Consider the following 14,625-nt stretch of genomic DNA (forward strand, 5'->3'; position numbering starts at 1 on the left):
GCACTGCGGTGCAGGGGTTAAGCCACCCCCTGTGATCCCTGCATCCCTTCCCATCCAGACGCCGGCTAATGCGCCTGGAAAGGCAGAGAAACGTGGCCCAGGTGCTTGGGCCCCTGCCATCTACATGGAAGACCCGGAGGAGCTCCAGTCTCCTGGCTGCAGGATGACCCAGCTCCAGCCACTGTGGCCATCTGGGGAGTGAACCAGCACAGAGGTGACTCATCGCTGTAATTTTGCCTTTCAAAGGAATAAACAAACATCTTTTTAAAAATGTACACTGAAAGGAGATCTATAAAGCTAGACGTAAACTAACAAGCCAGCAGCCTGGAGAACAGAGCCTGAGTTGGTGACTTAAGGCCCACAAATACCCAGACCAGTGGTGAAGGCCCTGCCCAGCTCTGACAGGCCATGCAGGGACCGGAGTCCCGCACCCCAGAAGCAGCAGGTTCTCTCGGCCCAGAAGCTTCAGGTCGCAGGGATGGGCTGGCCACATGCTCACCACGCCCTGCCACCCATCTAGGATGCCAGCACCGCAGGTAGAGGCTGGCCCCGGTTTTTTTTTTTAAATTTTTTAATTTTTGACAGGCAGAGTGGACAGAGAGACAGAGAGAAAGGTCTTCCTTTGCCGTTGGTTCACCCTCCAATGGCCACCGCGGCTGGCGCGCTGCGGCTGGCGCACCACACTGAACCGATGGCAGGAGCCAGGTGCTTGTCCTGGTCTCCCATGGGGTGCAGGGCCCAAGCACTTGGGCCATCCTCCACTACACTCCCTGGCCACAGCAGAGAGCTGGCCTGGAAGAGGGGCAACTGGGACAGAATCCGGCGCCCCGACCGGGACTAGAACCCGGTGTGCCGGCACCGCAAGGCGGAGGATTAGCCTAGTGAGCCGCGGTGCCGGCCTTAATTAGTATTTAAGTTATGGATGTGCCCCACCATATCTGTGCCCTCCTTGTAGGACACCTAGGTTGTCTGGTTTGGGCTATCACAAAGCGGCAGTGAGTATCTGCACAGGTTGTAAGCGCATTTATTTTTGCGTGTGTGCACTACCCAGAAGCCACGTGTAAGCCTCTGTGTAACTCTCCCCGAGTGCCTACTCCACGTTATGTTCCCACCAACCGTGGGAGGATCCACTTACTTCCCATTGTTAGTCCTGATTCTTCTCCATTGTTAGGTGACACCACCTTGTGGTTCGTGTACATTTTCCTAACGTTTGCCTTTTCACGTGTTTATTTGCACCTTTTTGGTAAATGTCCATTGTCCCCCTTTTATAAGCATTAAAATTTTCATTTTAATGAAATTTCATTTTAATGCTGGCACTGTGGCGTAGATGACGCTCACTGCCGGCAGCGCCAGCATCCCCTGTGTGTGCCGGTTCGAGTCCCAGCTCCCTGCTAATGCGCCTGGAAAGCAGCAGAGGATGACCAAAGTGCTTTGGCCTCTGGTTCCACATGGTCCAGAGAACAGGCCCAGCCCCAGCCATTGCAGCATCCGGGGAGTGGACCAGACTTCTCTAACTCTGCCTTTCAAATAAACAAGTCTTAAAAAATAAAGAGGGAGGACAGAGAGAAAATGGACTCTTCCATGTGCTGGTTGACTTCCCCAATGTGCCCAACAGGTGAGGCCAGGCCACACTGCAGCAGGGGCTGGAAACTGAGTCTCCCTCGTGGGTGGCAGGCAGCCGTGTACCTGAGCTGTCCCTCACCTCCCATAGTGCACAGCGGTGGGAAGCTAGCACTCAACCTGTGCAGGAAGCCACATCTCGCTGTTGGCACCAAACCCACACCCCTATTTGCCCATTTGTAAGTTACCTTCTCACTTAACATTTTGGTGGAAGTCCTTTGTTGGATTTGTAATTTTCAAGTATTTTTTGTATTTTCATCCTCTTAAAATCTTTCACAGCAGAGCAAAAGTTCTTATTTTGAAGTCGTTTATCGGTTTTTCTTTAATGGAATGTGCTTCTGCTGTCACACCTAGAACTCCACCCAAGTTGCAAGGATGCGGTTTTCTGGTTTAGTGTTCTTACATTCAGATCCCTGACCCACTGCGTTTTGACTTTGCTTGGCAAATAGAAGCCTGTATCGTTTATTAAAAATTATCCTTCCAAGCCGGCGCCGTGGCTCAATAGGCTAATCCTCCACCTTGCGGCGCCGGCACACCGGGTTCTAGTCCCGGTCGGGGCACCGGATTCTGTCCCGGTTGCCCCTCTTCCAGGCCAGCTCTCTGCTATGGCCAGGGAGTGCAGTGGAGGATGGCCCAGGTGCTTGGGCCCTGCACCCCATGGGAGACCAGGAAAAGCACCTGGCTCCTGGCTCCTGCCAGGATCAGCGCGGTGCGCCGGCTGCAGCGGCGGCCATTGGAGGGTGAACCAGCGGCAAAGGAAGACCTTTCTCTCTCTGTCTCTCTCTCTCACTGTCCACTCTGCCTGTCAAAAAAAAAAAAAAAAAAAAAAAAAATTATCCTTCCGTCACTGGCTTATCTTTGTAAAGATCAGTTGGGCAAGTTTCTTCTGATGGGTCCTTGATCCTGTTCCTGCCCTTTCTCCACTAAGTTTAGGTTACTGAAGCTATAAATTTTGTTTTAAAACCATTTTATAACTCCTCCCACATGACTTTTTCAGTATTGTTTTAGCTAGTCTCGGATCCTGCAGGGATTTTTGCTTAAATTGTACATCAAGGTGTGTGCCTCATTCCTCTCACCCTAGACTGGGCAGAGCACAATGAACACTCACATACAAGGGACTCTGGGCACAAAGTGGAGGGGAATGAGATGGGCAGCAGAGACCAGAGGGACAGAATGTGCGTCTCACCTTGGGATTTGAGGCTCCTGGTCATCTGGTAGCTGGGACTACAGGCCATGAACCACTGGCCTCAGCTGAGGTGGTAGACACCACAACCTGCTGAGGCCCAGTGGGTGCCCACATGCTTCTGCCCCTTCCCGCCGTGCCACCTGCTGCTGACTCCCAGTGGGAGATGGTGGACCCCGTGGCCACCACATCCTGGACAGTTAGTGGTGCCTCCATGTGCTCGACTCGGGCATTTTCTTTCCTGAGCCTCTCTCTGGGAGTCAGTGAGGGCCTTCTGCATCCGTTCAGTCCTTGGAAATGGTTTAGCCGGCACTGAACTCTTCACTGCGGAGCTAGGAAGTGCTGGGCAGGAGTTGACCACACCCAGACTCTCCACCCTGTTGCAGACTTGCCCTGAGCACCTAAATCCCAGCTGTGTCTGCTGCTAATTGTCTGACCTTGTACCTTGAAGCAAATTTAAATACCTGTTCCATTTGCTCCTGCATCAACTTCTGTGGCTAGGTCTAGCCCATCCTTCCCGTAACTGCCCACTCTTGGTTCTCTTCCTGTTTTAGACACACAAACCCAACATGGTCCTGACCCCTTCAGACACCTAAGAAAGATCACAGCAGGGAGCAGCTTACAGTGGGCTACACTGGACACCCCAGGCCCTGGAATATGGACCCAACAGTACCCATGCCCAAGGGCACCCCAACCCTCAGCACTGAGCTTGAGGGCATCGTCAACAGTCTCATCCAAAGGTCTCTTTTTAAAGTACTATGACTTTGCAAACTTCTAGCTATGGAGAGGAATAAGATACAAGACATTTTGGAATATGAAAATTTATTCTTAATACATTTCTGCCATCAACGTTTATGACCTTGGCCTCTCCTTCTTGCCCTTGTATAAGGCCAGAAGAGACACATTGGCTACTTTGACCACCTTAAAGCGGACGCCAGGAATGTCACCGACAGCATGACCTTTCCGACCAAATCCAGCAACCAGAACTTCATCGTTTTCCTGCAGCAAAACAGTGGGTTCCTGGTCAGTGGCAAGCACAGGAGTGGCGGAGGAGGCCGGCAGGGGTGAGGCGGCCCGGAGGTGAGGGGTGAGGATCCCGCAAGCACTCACCTCGATGAAGTTCAGGCACCCGTCGTTGGGGACGAAGGCCGTGATTTTCTTGCCATTCTTGATCAGCTGGACCCTCACGCACTTCCTGATGGCGGAGTTGGGCTGCTTGGCCTCAACCCCTCTGCAACGGAGACAGCAAGCGTGAGAGCTGGCGTTCGAGGGCGACACAGCAAGCCCTGCCCGCGCCTGGAAACCGCTGCTACTGTCAATCTCCAGTTGCTAACGGAAATCAAGTTTCTGCCGTGTCTTCATTTTGGCAGAACAGGAATTCCTAATTCATTACTGTGCAGCTCCCCAATAAGGAAGTCGAGGTTCAGGATTCTAACACTAATGTGAGCTCTGCTACGTTACCTCTTTTTTCTTTCCTAAGTGGAGCAGCCGGGGCTCGAACCAGCGCCCACACGGGATGCTGGCACTGGAGGCAGCGCTACGCCACAGCGCCGGGCCCTACATGACCTCTTTACAAAAGCGCACACACCGGCTAACTCGAGTCAGCATCAGCGGGCTCCCAGCGCAGCAGGGGCTCACCATGTCCCCTCCCTGTGTCAGCACGGCCGCGACTTCGCCTCCCCCAGGGACCAGGGCAGGGGAGCCACGCGGCGTCGCGCGGGCCGCACTCACACTTTCTCCAGCACGATGCCCTTGGCGTGCGAGGCGCCTCCGAAGGGGTTGGCCTTGAGCGCCGTGCCCAGGTGGGCCTTCTTGTACTGCTTGTCGTGCCACTTCTGGTCGCGCCGGTGGCTGCGCAGCTTCCGGGCGGTGCGGAGCCCACGGCACTTGCCTGCGAGGCCCAAACGCGCCCGCGCTCAGAGCCCACGCGGGGCCTCAGAGGCGACCGGGCGGCGTCGAGAGCGCGCGTCCCGCACACGAGGCCGCTGCCCCGCCGCGACGAGCCCCGGGCGGCCCCGGGCTGCTCCGCCGACGCCGGCCGCCATGCGCCGGCCCGAGCGGGGTTCCCCGGCTGACGGGCCCGGCCGCCCCGAGGCCGCCCGCCTGCGCTCCGCGCCCCTCTTCCCACCCGCACGCCGCCCCGAGCCCCAGTCCCGCCCGTGGACGCCGGGACCCCGCAGCGAGAGCTCACCCATCCTGCCAGCGCGCGGGCCTGAGCGAAAGAGCGAGGCAGAGCCAGGCCCCCACAAGCCACTGCGCGCAAGCCCCGCCCAGCCGAGGACCCCGCGGCTGCCCGCGCAGCGCCGGACCCGAGCCCGTGGCCTTGCCCTCGAAAACGAGTCGTCCGCACCACTTCCCTGCGCAAGAATCTGCGTGTTTTCTGAATCTCACGAAATTCCAAGCTCTGTAGCTTTCATCGTTATTTCCCGTTCCGGTGAACGGTGGGGTGAGGGAGATCGTGGACTACCAGTCCCAGAATTCTTTGCGCGAGTCCCGTGCTGCGCACGCGCGCTTGCGGCCCCGGGGGCCTAGGCCGCGTGGGGCAGGGGAGGGGCGCGCGGTCTGCGAGTTCGATCCCCGACCGCCCTCCGGAGCGGTGTGCCGCGTCGCGGGGCAGTACTGAGAGAACCCTGGGCGGAGTCAGAGGGCGCCTTAAGCTCCGGCTCCGCGCTGTTGCGACCTGGGGCGATTCGTTACCCGGCTCTGTAAACCTGTGTGTCCTGGAAAGGGAAATGGCAGACGAGAGATTTCCGAGCCGAGGGTTCGTTCACCACCGGTGTCGCAGGCCGGCGGAACGCAGCAGTTACGGGTGCTGTGCGTGTGCGCAGGTGTAACCGGGGACACCCGCGGTGTAGGAGTGAGTTATTTACTGGGGAGGCAGAGACAGGTCTCCACCCGCTGGCCGCTCCCCCAAGCCCAGGTGCCCGTGCCGGTCGTCACGCGGCCGTGGGGCGTCCGAGTCGGGGCTCCCGCGCGGGCAGCCCCTCGGCCCCGAGCAGGTGCCGGCTCGCAGCCGTGGGCGTCCCACGGGAGGCCCTGCCCAGGTGCCGGCTCGGGGCCGTGGGCGTCCCACGGGGAGGCCCCTCGGCCCTGAGCAGGTGCCGGCTCGCGGCCGTGAGCGTCCCACGGGCAGCCCCTCGGCCCTGACCAGGTGCGGGCTCGCGGCCGTGGGCGTCCCACGGGGAGGCCCCTCGAGCCCGACCAGGTGCCGGCTCGCGGCCGTGGGCGTCCCACGGGGAGGCCTCTCGGTCCAGAGCAGGTGCGGGCTCGCAGCCGTGGGCGTCCCACGGGGAGGCCCCTCGACCCTGAGCAGGTGCCGGCTCGCAGCTGTGGGCGTCCCACGGGGAGGCCCCTCGGCCCTGACCAGGTGTCGTCTCGCAGCCGTGGGCGTCCCACGGGGAGGCCCCTCGGCCCTGAGCAGGTGCCGGCTCGCAGCTGTGGGCGTCCCACGGGGAGGCCCCTCGGCCCCGACCAGGTGTCGTCTCGCAGCCGTGGGGCGTCCCACGGGGAGGCCCCTCGAGCCCGACCAGGTGCCGGCTTGCAGCCGTGGGGGGTCGTCTCGCAGCTGTGGGCGTCCCACGGGCAGCCCCTCGGCCCCGACCAGGTGTCGTCTCGCAGCCGTGGGCGTCCCACGGGCAGCCCCTCGGCCCCGACCAGGTATCGTCTCGCAGCCGTGGGCCGTCCGAGTCCGGGGGCTCCCACGGGGAGGCCCCTCGGCCCCGAGCAGTGCCCGCCTCTGTGAGGAAGCCCGGCTCCGGCGGCTCCGAGCAGGTGGTCCGGAGCTCAGAGCCCCCCGCGCGGGGCGTGGGCCGGGCGGGGCGTGGGCCGGCTCTGGATCTGAGCGATCCCAGCAGCGGGTCGGCGAGGCCCGAGGGCTGCCGGGGGTCGCTCAGACCTGGCCGACCACCCTAAGGCCTTTGTGGTTGCCGACTGGGTGCTGTCCTGAAGTGCTGAGCGCGGAAGTCACATTTTTGGGATCGCTCGGGCTGCCGTGGGGAGAACCCGAGACTGCGTGAGGCCCGTGGGCAGGCATCGCGGTAGCCCGGTGAGAGCGGCCGCTCGAAGCCGCCGTGGACGTGATAAGAAGTGGTTAGGTCAGGTGTACCCTTGGTGGTCCAGCTGACCCGACGTGCCGGGCCGGAGCTCGGTCGTAGCACCGCGGCGGGGCACCTGGGGCACCCAGGGAGTGGGACATACCGCGAGAGGAGCAGGTAGGGTGCGAAGGAGGGGGCTGGTGAGTGATGCGACGTGGACACGTGGTGTTCAGGGCCACAGCGCTGGGTGCGCTCCCTGGGGGGAACCGTGGACAGGCCGGAGCGAGAGAGGTCGGACACCTGCTCCGCGGGCTGGCCAAAGCGTAGTGATGTGGGAGAGGAGGCCAGCAGTGTGGATCAGTAACACTGAAGTTCTATTAACATGTAACTAAGAGTTGAAGATGACGGCTAGTGATCTAACTGTAAAAACCGTGGCCGCTGTTGCTGTGGTAACGGGACACATTAAAATAAGAGCTGGCAGCGGGAGAGGAGGAGCTGAGAGTGAGGGTGGCGATGACCTCTCAGGATGGATGTCGGGAGCTGCTTTTTACCTGATGAAATTGTTAAACACAAGTTTTCCTTTATCCGAGGTGAACGGAATCTCTCATCTCTAGTGACTGTTTGGGGCAGTAATTGTTTCTTTTTCCATTGATTCCAAAGAATACATTCTAAAGAAATAAGTGTATGGTGCCATATAACCTTACTCGTATTCAGGCCTGATCTTTAAAATCCAGTTATTATCATTAAACATCCATGTAAGAGCTAGAGGGAGCCGTCACAGCTGTTCTTGAATGCCCTGTGTGGAGTCCCTGGAAGGGAGTGTAATTTTAGTATGTGTAGTAGGGGTTATTCTCCGATGTTCCTGGCCTGGCTGAGGACGAAACAAAGGAACCGGGCTTCCGCTTCAGCAGGCACCTTGGAGGTAGAAGAGGGAATTTTCTTCACTAGGAAAGAAAAGATACTATTCCGTGTTACAGTGGAACATTAAGCTTTAGGATGTCCTTGCACAGAGAGGTTTAAGAATGGGGTAGGTGGACCCAGGTCTTTACAGTCTGATTGGAGGGTGGACAGTTGGTCTTTGGTGATGGGGAGTGGCAGAGAGTGGCTCCCAGTTCTTTCCACAGCAAAATGAAGACTTACCAGGATTAGTTCTTGATTATTTAAATGAAATTATATGCAAGGGATTATTATGCAAGCATAATAATCCCTTTCAAAATAAACCATTCACACCATTGTGGCCATTTGTATTATTGAGACTTTGTTGCTTTAAGGATTTTAATATAAAACAAAATCCCCTCGAATTGAAGGCAACAAGAGCAGATGGTGATGGGAGGAAATAGAGGAGGAAAGAAATGCGGGGCTCCTGGCTCTGCAGAGCCTCCCAGGAGGAGAGTGATGGGTTTCTTACTGCCGCAAAGGTGGGTTGGCTCTGGTGATCATTACGGCCCTGAGGACGACCACAGTGAGTGAGATGTGTAACCTGGGCGTAGATACATGGTCGTGTTGCCTACTGTGGAGTGGTGTGCACATGTGCACACGAATATTTATTTATTTATTTTTTAAAGATTTATTATTTGAAAGAGTTACACAGAGAGAGGAGAGGCAGAGAGAGAAGAGAGGTCTTCTATCTGTTGGTTCGCTCCCTAGATGGCCGCAATGGCTGGAGCTGCGCCGATCCAAAACCAGGAGCCAAGAGTTTCACCAGGTCTCCCACGTGGGTGCAGGGGCCCAACGACTTGGGCCATCTTCTACTGCTTTCCCAGGCCACAGCAGAGAGCTGGATCCGAAGAGGAACAGCCGGGACTAGAACCGGCGCCCATATGGGATGCTGGCGCTTTAGGCCAGGACATTAACCTGCTGCACCACAGCGCCAGCCCCAATACACATGAATATTTAAATTTACTTAGTTGGGGGCTGGCACCGTGGCTCATTTGGTTAATCCTCTGCCTATGGCACTGGAATCCCATATGGGTACCGGGTTCTAGTCCCGGTTGCTCCTCTTCCAGGCCAGCTCTCTGCTGTGGCCTGGGAAGGCAGTGGAGGATGGCCCAAGTGCTTGGGCCCTGCACCCACATGGGAGACCAGGAGAAGTACCTGGCTCCTGGCTTCGGATTGGCGCGGTGCGCCGGCCGTAGCGGCCATTTGGGGGGTGAACCAATGGAAGGAAGACCTTTCTCTCTGTCTCTCTCACTGTCTATAACTCTACCTGTCAAATAAATTAAAAAATAAATAAATACTTAGTTGGCTTGTAAGTTAGCATTTCCAAATTTACGTTAATGATTCAGAAAGCAGCAGCTGGGATTCACTGCACCATATGCAGAGCCGTCTGTGAGGAGTTCTGCTTCGTCTCTGTCCAGATAATTCATTTACACTGCTAACCCAGGTATAAAGGGGGCAGGTATACTAACCCAGGTATGTAGGGCATTTCTTCTCCAAGAGAGTTTATTTCCGTGATCTAAGACTCGGATTCCTGTTGGTGTTGAGGGAGGGGCCCTGCAGGTGCCTGGTGGGAGCATCTGTGCAGGTGGTGGAGACGGGGGCTTCTCATCCCTAGAACCCCTTCTGTGAGGGTCCCCCAACCTCTGGGCCCCTCTTCCTGTTTCACACCTCTCGCGTTGCACCAAGTGTCATTTAGCAGATCCTTCCAGTGAGGGCTCTAATGCACCACAACTAACAGAAACCCACTTGAACCCCCCCCCCCCCAAGATGTATTTATGTATTTGAGAGGCAGAGTTACAGACAGACTGATCTTCCTGTCTGCTGGTTCACTCCCCGTATGGCCGCACGGCAAGCCAGGAGCTTCCTCCTGGCCTTCCACTTGGGGGTGGAGGCCCAACCTCTTGGGCCATCTTCTGCTGCTTTCCCAGGCTATTAGCAGGGAGCTGGATCGGAAGTGGAGCAGCTGGGACTTGAATCGGCATCCATATACTGTGCCACAGTGCCGGCCCCTCAGGCTCTCTTTCTAGCTTTTATCCACCTGCCTCTCTGTCCCCTTCACTTAACCAGCCATTGCCTGGTGTGGAGGTGAGGACAGCCCCCAGGGAGACACTGACCAGCACAGTTATGTGTTCACGTTTCTGCATGACACTTGGCTTGGAGCTTCTGGAGAGGCGAGGACTCTGTGTTTTGGCCTGTATACCTGGTGAACAATCTGGCGCAGTGCCGATCAGTCTTTGTCAGACAGACAAGACTGTGCGAGAACGGCCCTTCTGTCTCAGGTTAGCTCAAGCACCACAGACCAAAAAAATACACTCTGATCTGCCGCATTATTTGTGTTCCAGAAGTCAATGGACGCCCAAAGTGGTTAATGTTTAAATTAGAAGCACTTGTAATCATTAGACTTACCATTCTGGTTGCAGTCACCTCCGAGCTGGTTTGATGAAAATTGGTTGGAGTCATGGCAGTGATTTGGCCCTGAACTTGATAAGGAGATACCATCGAGGAGTAAGCAGTGTGCGCTGAGGTGTTTTGGTGGTGAACTGGTGTCACCTGGGTTTTGTCCAGTTCCATTTTCAAACTCCTAGATTCTGTGGAATGCGTGGATTTATTGATTTTCCAGTTACGTTGCCTCAGGACCCTGTGGGTTAGAACAATGTGACATGACGTGGGACTGAATGAAGTGGTGTTGGGGTAGGTTGAATCATTCATTCTGTGTATTGCATTGAGCTCCACCTTGGGCTGTGGGTGGGGATTGGCTGATTAGACCAGTGCCTGTCCTGGAGCCTTCTGATGGGGCTCAGATAAGGGAGCAAGAAAATACAAGACTCCTGGCGCCGGTGCTGTGGTGTAGAAGGTTAAGCCTCTGCCTGTGGCACCAGCATCCCATTTGGGTGCTGGTTCGAGTCCCAGCTGCTGCACTTCCAATCCAGCTCCCTACTAATGTGCCTGGGAAAGCAGTGGAAGATGGTCCGAGTATTTGGGCCCCTGCACTCACATGGGAGACTCAGAAGAAGCTCCTGGCTCCTGGCTTCGGATTGGCCCAGCTCCAGCCGTTGCAGCCATTTGGGGAGTGAACCAGTGGATGGAAGACCTCTCTCTCTGTCTCTCCATCTCTCTCTCTCTGTAACTCTGCCTCTCAAATAAAATAAATAAACCTTGGGAAAAAAACAGCAAGTCTCAGTGCAGATTGTGTGTAACAGTGAAGGTGAAGAGAAAGCAGGGAGAGTTAGAGAGGTGAGGTGATCCCCACGAACGACATGGCATGTGGAAGGGCCCTGAGGTGCAGCTGAGCTCCGCTGTTGATGGGGTGCAAACAGTGTGCCTGGACTGTGGGCAGGAGGAGGAGCTGGCATGAGATTAAGCGAGAGAGGCCAGCAGGGGCCATGCCAGGAAGGGCTTTGTAGAGGCAGATGGCTCTGGATTTGAAGTCACTATGCAAAGACCGTTCTAATTGAGTTAAACATCTGACAAATGCCGTTTTGGCCCCAAGAGCATTGAATGAATAGATTCTGCACACTTGCTAGATGCTTCTTAAATTAATATTAGAATTCTGAAGTTTGAGCCGTTTCTGAATTTCCCCGTGGGAACACAGTTCTCTGTGGTCAGGTGTGATTACGGGTTTGATAGTCAGATCCGCAGTTGAGGGTGCGTTCAGTTCTACACAGTAAATCAGCAAAAGGCAGCAAACCTTAGTTCCTTCCAAGTGAGGAGAGGGTGGTGAGAGTGTGCCGCGTCCTCTTCTTTCCTGGGGCTGGCAGGGGAAGTTCCCCGTCTGCCTCTCTGTCTCCGGCTTGTCTCGTGCGTGGGTCACTCCGTGCGCTTTTCCTGCATAGTTTCCCAGGGTGTTTGTGTAGTGAGCAGCTGTGGAAGTAGAACTTGTCTCCTGCAGTGGAGGGAGGTTTGCCGACTGCCTTGGGAGATCGCATTTTCCTTCAGAGCTGGGGGAGCGGGGCTTGATGTCGTGAACGGCCGGGGCTAAGCTCAGGCTCTCTGTGCGGAGACGAGACCAGTGGGGCTTCACGGAGCAGAGAGGACACTGCCTGGGACGCCTGTGTTCCGTATCACAGTACCTGGGCTGGAGTTCTGGCTCCACTTCTGAGCCAGCTTCCTGCTAATGAGCACCCCAGGAGGCAGCAGGCGATGGCTCAAGTCATCGGGCCCCCGCCAGCCATGTAGGAAACCAGGTTGAGTTCTGGGTGCCTGGCTTTGGCTAGGCCCAACCTTGGCTATTATGGGCATTTGGGGGAGTGAACCAGTGGGTGGAAAACCTTTCTCAATCTGTCTCTCTCTCTGTCTCTTTCTGTCTGCTTTTCAAATAAATAAATATAAAATAAATATAAAAAACAAAAACTCACTATGGAGACAAGCATCCGTTAGGGTTCCTGCATTGCCCTGTGACACAGGACCTGCTGACACTGCCGCTGTGGGGTGAGAATAAAGGCCTGTGTCTCTGACCCGGAGTCCTGTCTTCAGCCAACAGCTGTAAAACTGGCAGGTGTTAGCTTCCCAGTGGGTGAAATCGCAGACATTTCACGGGTCTTGACAGAGTCTGCTTAGCAGGCCAAGCAGGCAGGCCTCGTGCCAGGCCACTGAAACCCTCTGAGGCCTTGCAGGCTGCAGGAAGATTCTCATTAACAGTTACTGTCACTGCTTTTCTCCAGCGTCACAAGTAAGTTATTCTCAGATAATCACATCCTAAAGTGTGAGCTCTTCTAAAATACACGTGTGAAATCTACTAGCTACTAATTATTCTGTCTTGAATATTCTTTTCTTCTCATTAGAATTTGTTTATTTATTTGAGATGGGGACCGAGCAAGTATATTCCCAACTCCTGGTTCATTCTCCAGATGCCTGCATTGGCCAGGACAGGGCTGGACTGAAGCCGAGGCTTGGGAACTCAGTCCAGATCTCTCATGTGGGGCCCAGCGAGGACCCAACTACTTGAACCGTCCGGTTCTTGTCGCCCAGGGTCTGCATTAGCAGGAAGCTGGAGTCAGGAGCCGGAGCCAGGAATCAAACCCAGGCACTCTGCTCTGGACATGGGCATCTTAACTGCTAAGGCAAACACTCACGTCGTGCCTGGAATATTCTTAACCAAGTGGGGAACATGTTCCGACAGCGCAAAGAATGCTGTGTGAAAATTCTAGGATCACCAAGACATAAAGCGTATTCAAATGATACTTGATTTAAAATAAAAACGTCATGTGTTTAAGAATGTAACCCAAGTGTATTTCCACAAAAGATTCTTACATAATGACCTCTAGGTGCCTAACACTGTGGTTTCTCAGTGTTCAGTGTCATTATTGTCACAGTGCCTGACCCCACTGGGCTTGGGCTCTCCCTCCTGACCTGGGTGGGACCTGAGGAGCAGCCACTGTTACTGCTACTGCAGGAGACTTCCAGGTCTTGCCCGAGCAGCTGGCCGAGCCATTCTGGTATGGTGGCCATGAGCCACGTGTGGCTATTGGACACTTGATAGGCAGCTCATGTCAATGGAGAAATGAAAGGGTGAATTATATGGCAGATTTCAGACTTAGGAAAGACAAAGAACGGAAGGTATCTCATTAATAGTTCTGAAAGTGGATTATGTTTGAAGTGAAAATATTTTAGGTTAAATAAAAATATTATTTACATCAATCTTGCCTGTTGCCTTAAAGTAGAAGTTGCCTTTTAATGTGACTACTAGAAAATGTTAAGACATGTGGGGCTCTCCTGATATGTCTAGTGAACCGTGCTGTTCTAGATCTGGGCTGCTCCAAGGGCAGTCCTCCGGCGAGCGGCGTCAACAGCCATCTGGAGCTTGTTGGAAACACAGAGTCCCACACCCCTCCCCAGACCTGCTGAGTCGGGGCAAGCATTTTGTGACACTCCTGTGCAGCTGTGCGCAGCAGACCAGGGTGGCCAGACTTTGCTAATAAAAACACAGGGCACCGAGTTAAATTCAATTTTCAGGTAAACAGTGAATAGTTTAAAAAGATACAGTGTGTCCCACTTAATGCACAGGACATATTAATATGAAAATTACTTGTTGCTTTTATGAAATTCACCACTTAACTGGATATCCTAGAGTTCGTCAATCCCACTTCAGGCTAAACGTCTTGTCCATACCTGTCTTGTGACTTGACATCCCGCAGACTCGGGGTGAGGACGGAAGATGGAAGTGGATGCTGGGTAGGATGAACATTCAGAGAGAAGAAGGGGAGGGGACGATGGAGCATATCAAGACCTAGGGCCAGGGGTTGTCTCTGTTTTGTAACTGCTCTTGGTAACTTCCTTAGTCCTGCATCCTCTGGTCATTGTGCCTTATTCACCTCTGATCCTTTTCTGCATTCCCTAGGCTGTGTTTGTGTGAGAAGTGGGAAGCTGACAGTGAGGCAGGGAGTGTCTCCTTGGAGCCAGGTCCCTAGCCTCCCTGGCTGCACCATCTCCCCACCATCTGCCTTTAAAAGACCAAGATTCCAGAAGCCCAAAACACTGATACTTTAATTTTGGAGAATTTTCTTTATTGTGGCACCTTCATTGTAGTTTTTCAGATGTACAGATCTTAGGGATCTTGTTTTGTTCTGTTTTTCAGGCTCTTTAGGGGGTGAAGTCGGTGAAGAGTCTGGCAGGGAAGGAATGAAAATGGGTATTGAAGTCATAAGAAGCTTTCCCACAGGAGCTCATCTCATGTGCCAGCGGCTCTGCAGGAACTTGTGTCCCCTCTGTCTGTGCAGGGGAGGAGGGAGAGGGCTGGCCTGGTCGTGCACCTGCAGAGCAGGGCCCACCACTGCACACACTTGCCTCCTTGCCAACGCAGAGTCAAGGATTCAGCACTTGTGTGCACCTGTGGGGATGTAGGTAAGTTCC

At 54.8% G+C, this 14,625-nt stretch overlaps 2 protein-coding genes across 13 annotated transcripts in view; one reads left to right on the forward strand and one right to left on the reverse strand.

Annotated features, from left to right (window-relative positions):
- Positions 1-3,608: 3,608 nt before the first annotated feature.
- On the reverse strand, positions 3,609-5,026 carry RPS23 (ribosomal protein S23). The gene is made up of 4 exons (XM_002713934.6): positions 4,995-5,026; positions 4,535-4,694; positions 3,914-4,034; positions 3,609-3,802 (listed from the first exon to the last, which is right to left on the reverse strand). Exons 1-4 carry the CDS (start codon positions 4,996-4,998, stop codon positions 3,656-3,658), a joined length of 432 nt encoding a protein of 143 aa, XP_002713980.1. The 5' UTR covers positions 4,999-5,026; the 3' UTR covers positions 3,609-3,655.
- A 307-nt stretch (positions 5,027-5,333) lies between these two features.
- The window catches only part of ATP6AP1L (V-type proton ATPase subunit S1-like protein), a 38,631-nt gene continuing 29,339 nt past the window's right edge, over positions 5,334-14,625 (forward strand). For 2 of the 12 annotated variants that reach the window (XM_089312964.1, XM_070056387.2), the window contains exons 1-2: positions 5,370-5,660; positions 14,351-14,616. The gene's annotated coding sequence lies outside the window, so the exon portion shown is untranslated. Of the gene's footprint in view, positions 5,661-11,934; positions 12,446-14,350; positions 14,617-14,625 lie in introns of those variants that run through there. The other 10 variants (XM_089312958.1, XM_089312961.1, XR_016220385.1 and 7 more) reach the window with 8 other exon arrangements.

Source organism: Oryctolagus cuniculus, chromosome 14, assembly GCF_051225735.1.
Source record: "Oryctolagus cuniculus isolate XC-2025 breed Fujian yellow rabbit chromosome 14, ASM5122573v1, whole genome shotgun sequence".
Taxonomy (NCBI): domain Eukaryota; kingdom Metazoa; phylum Chordata; class Mammalia; order Lagomorpha; family Leporidae; genus Oryctolagus; species Oryctolagus cuniculus.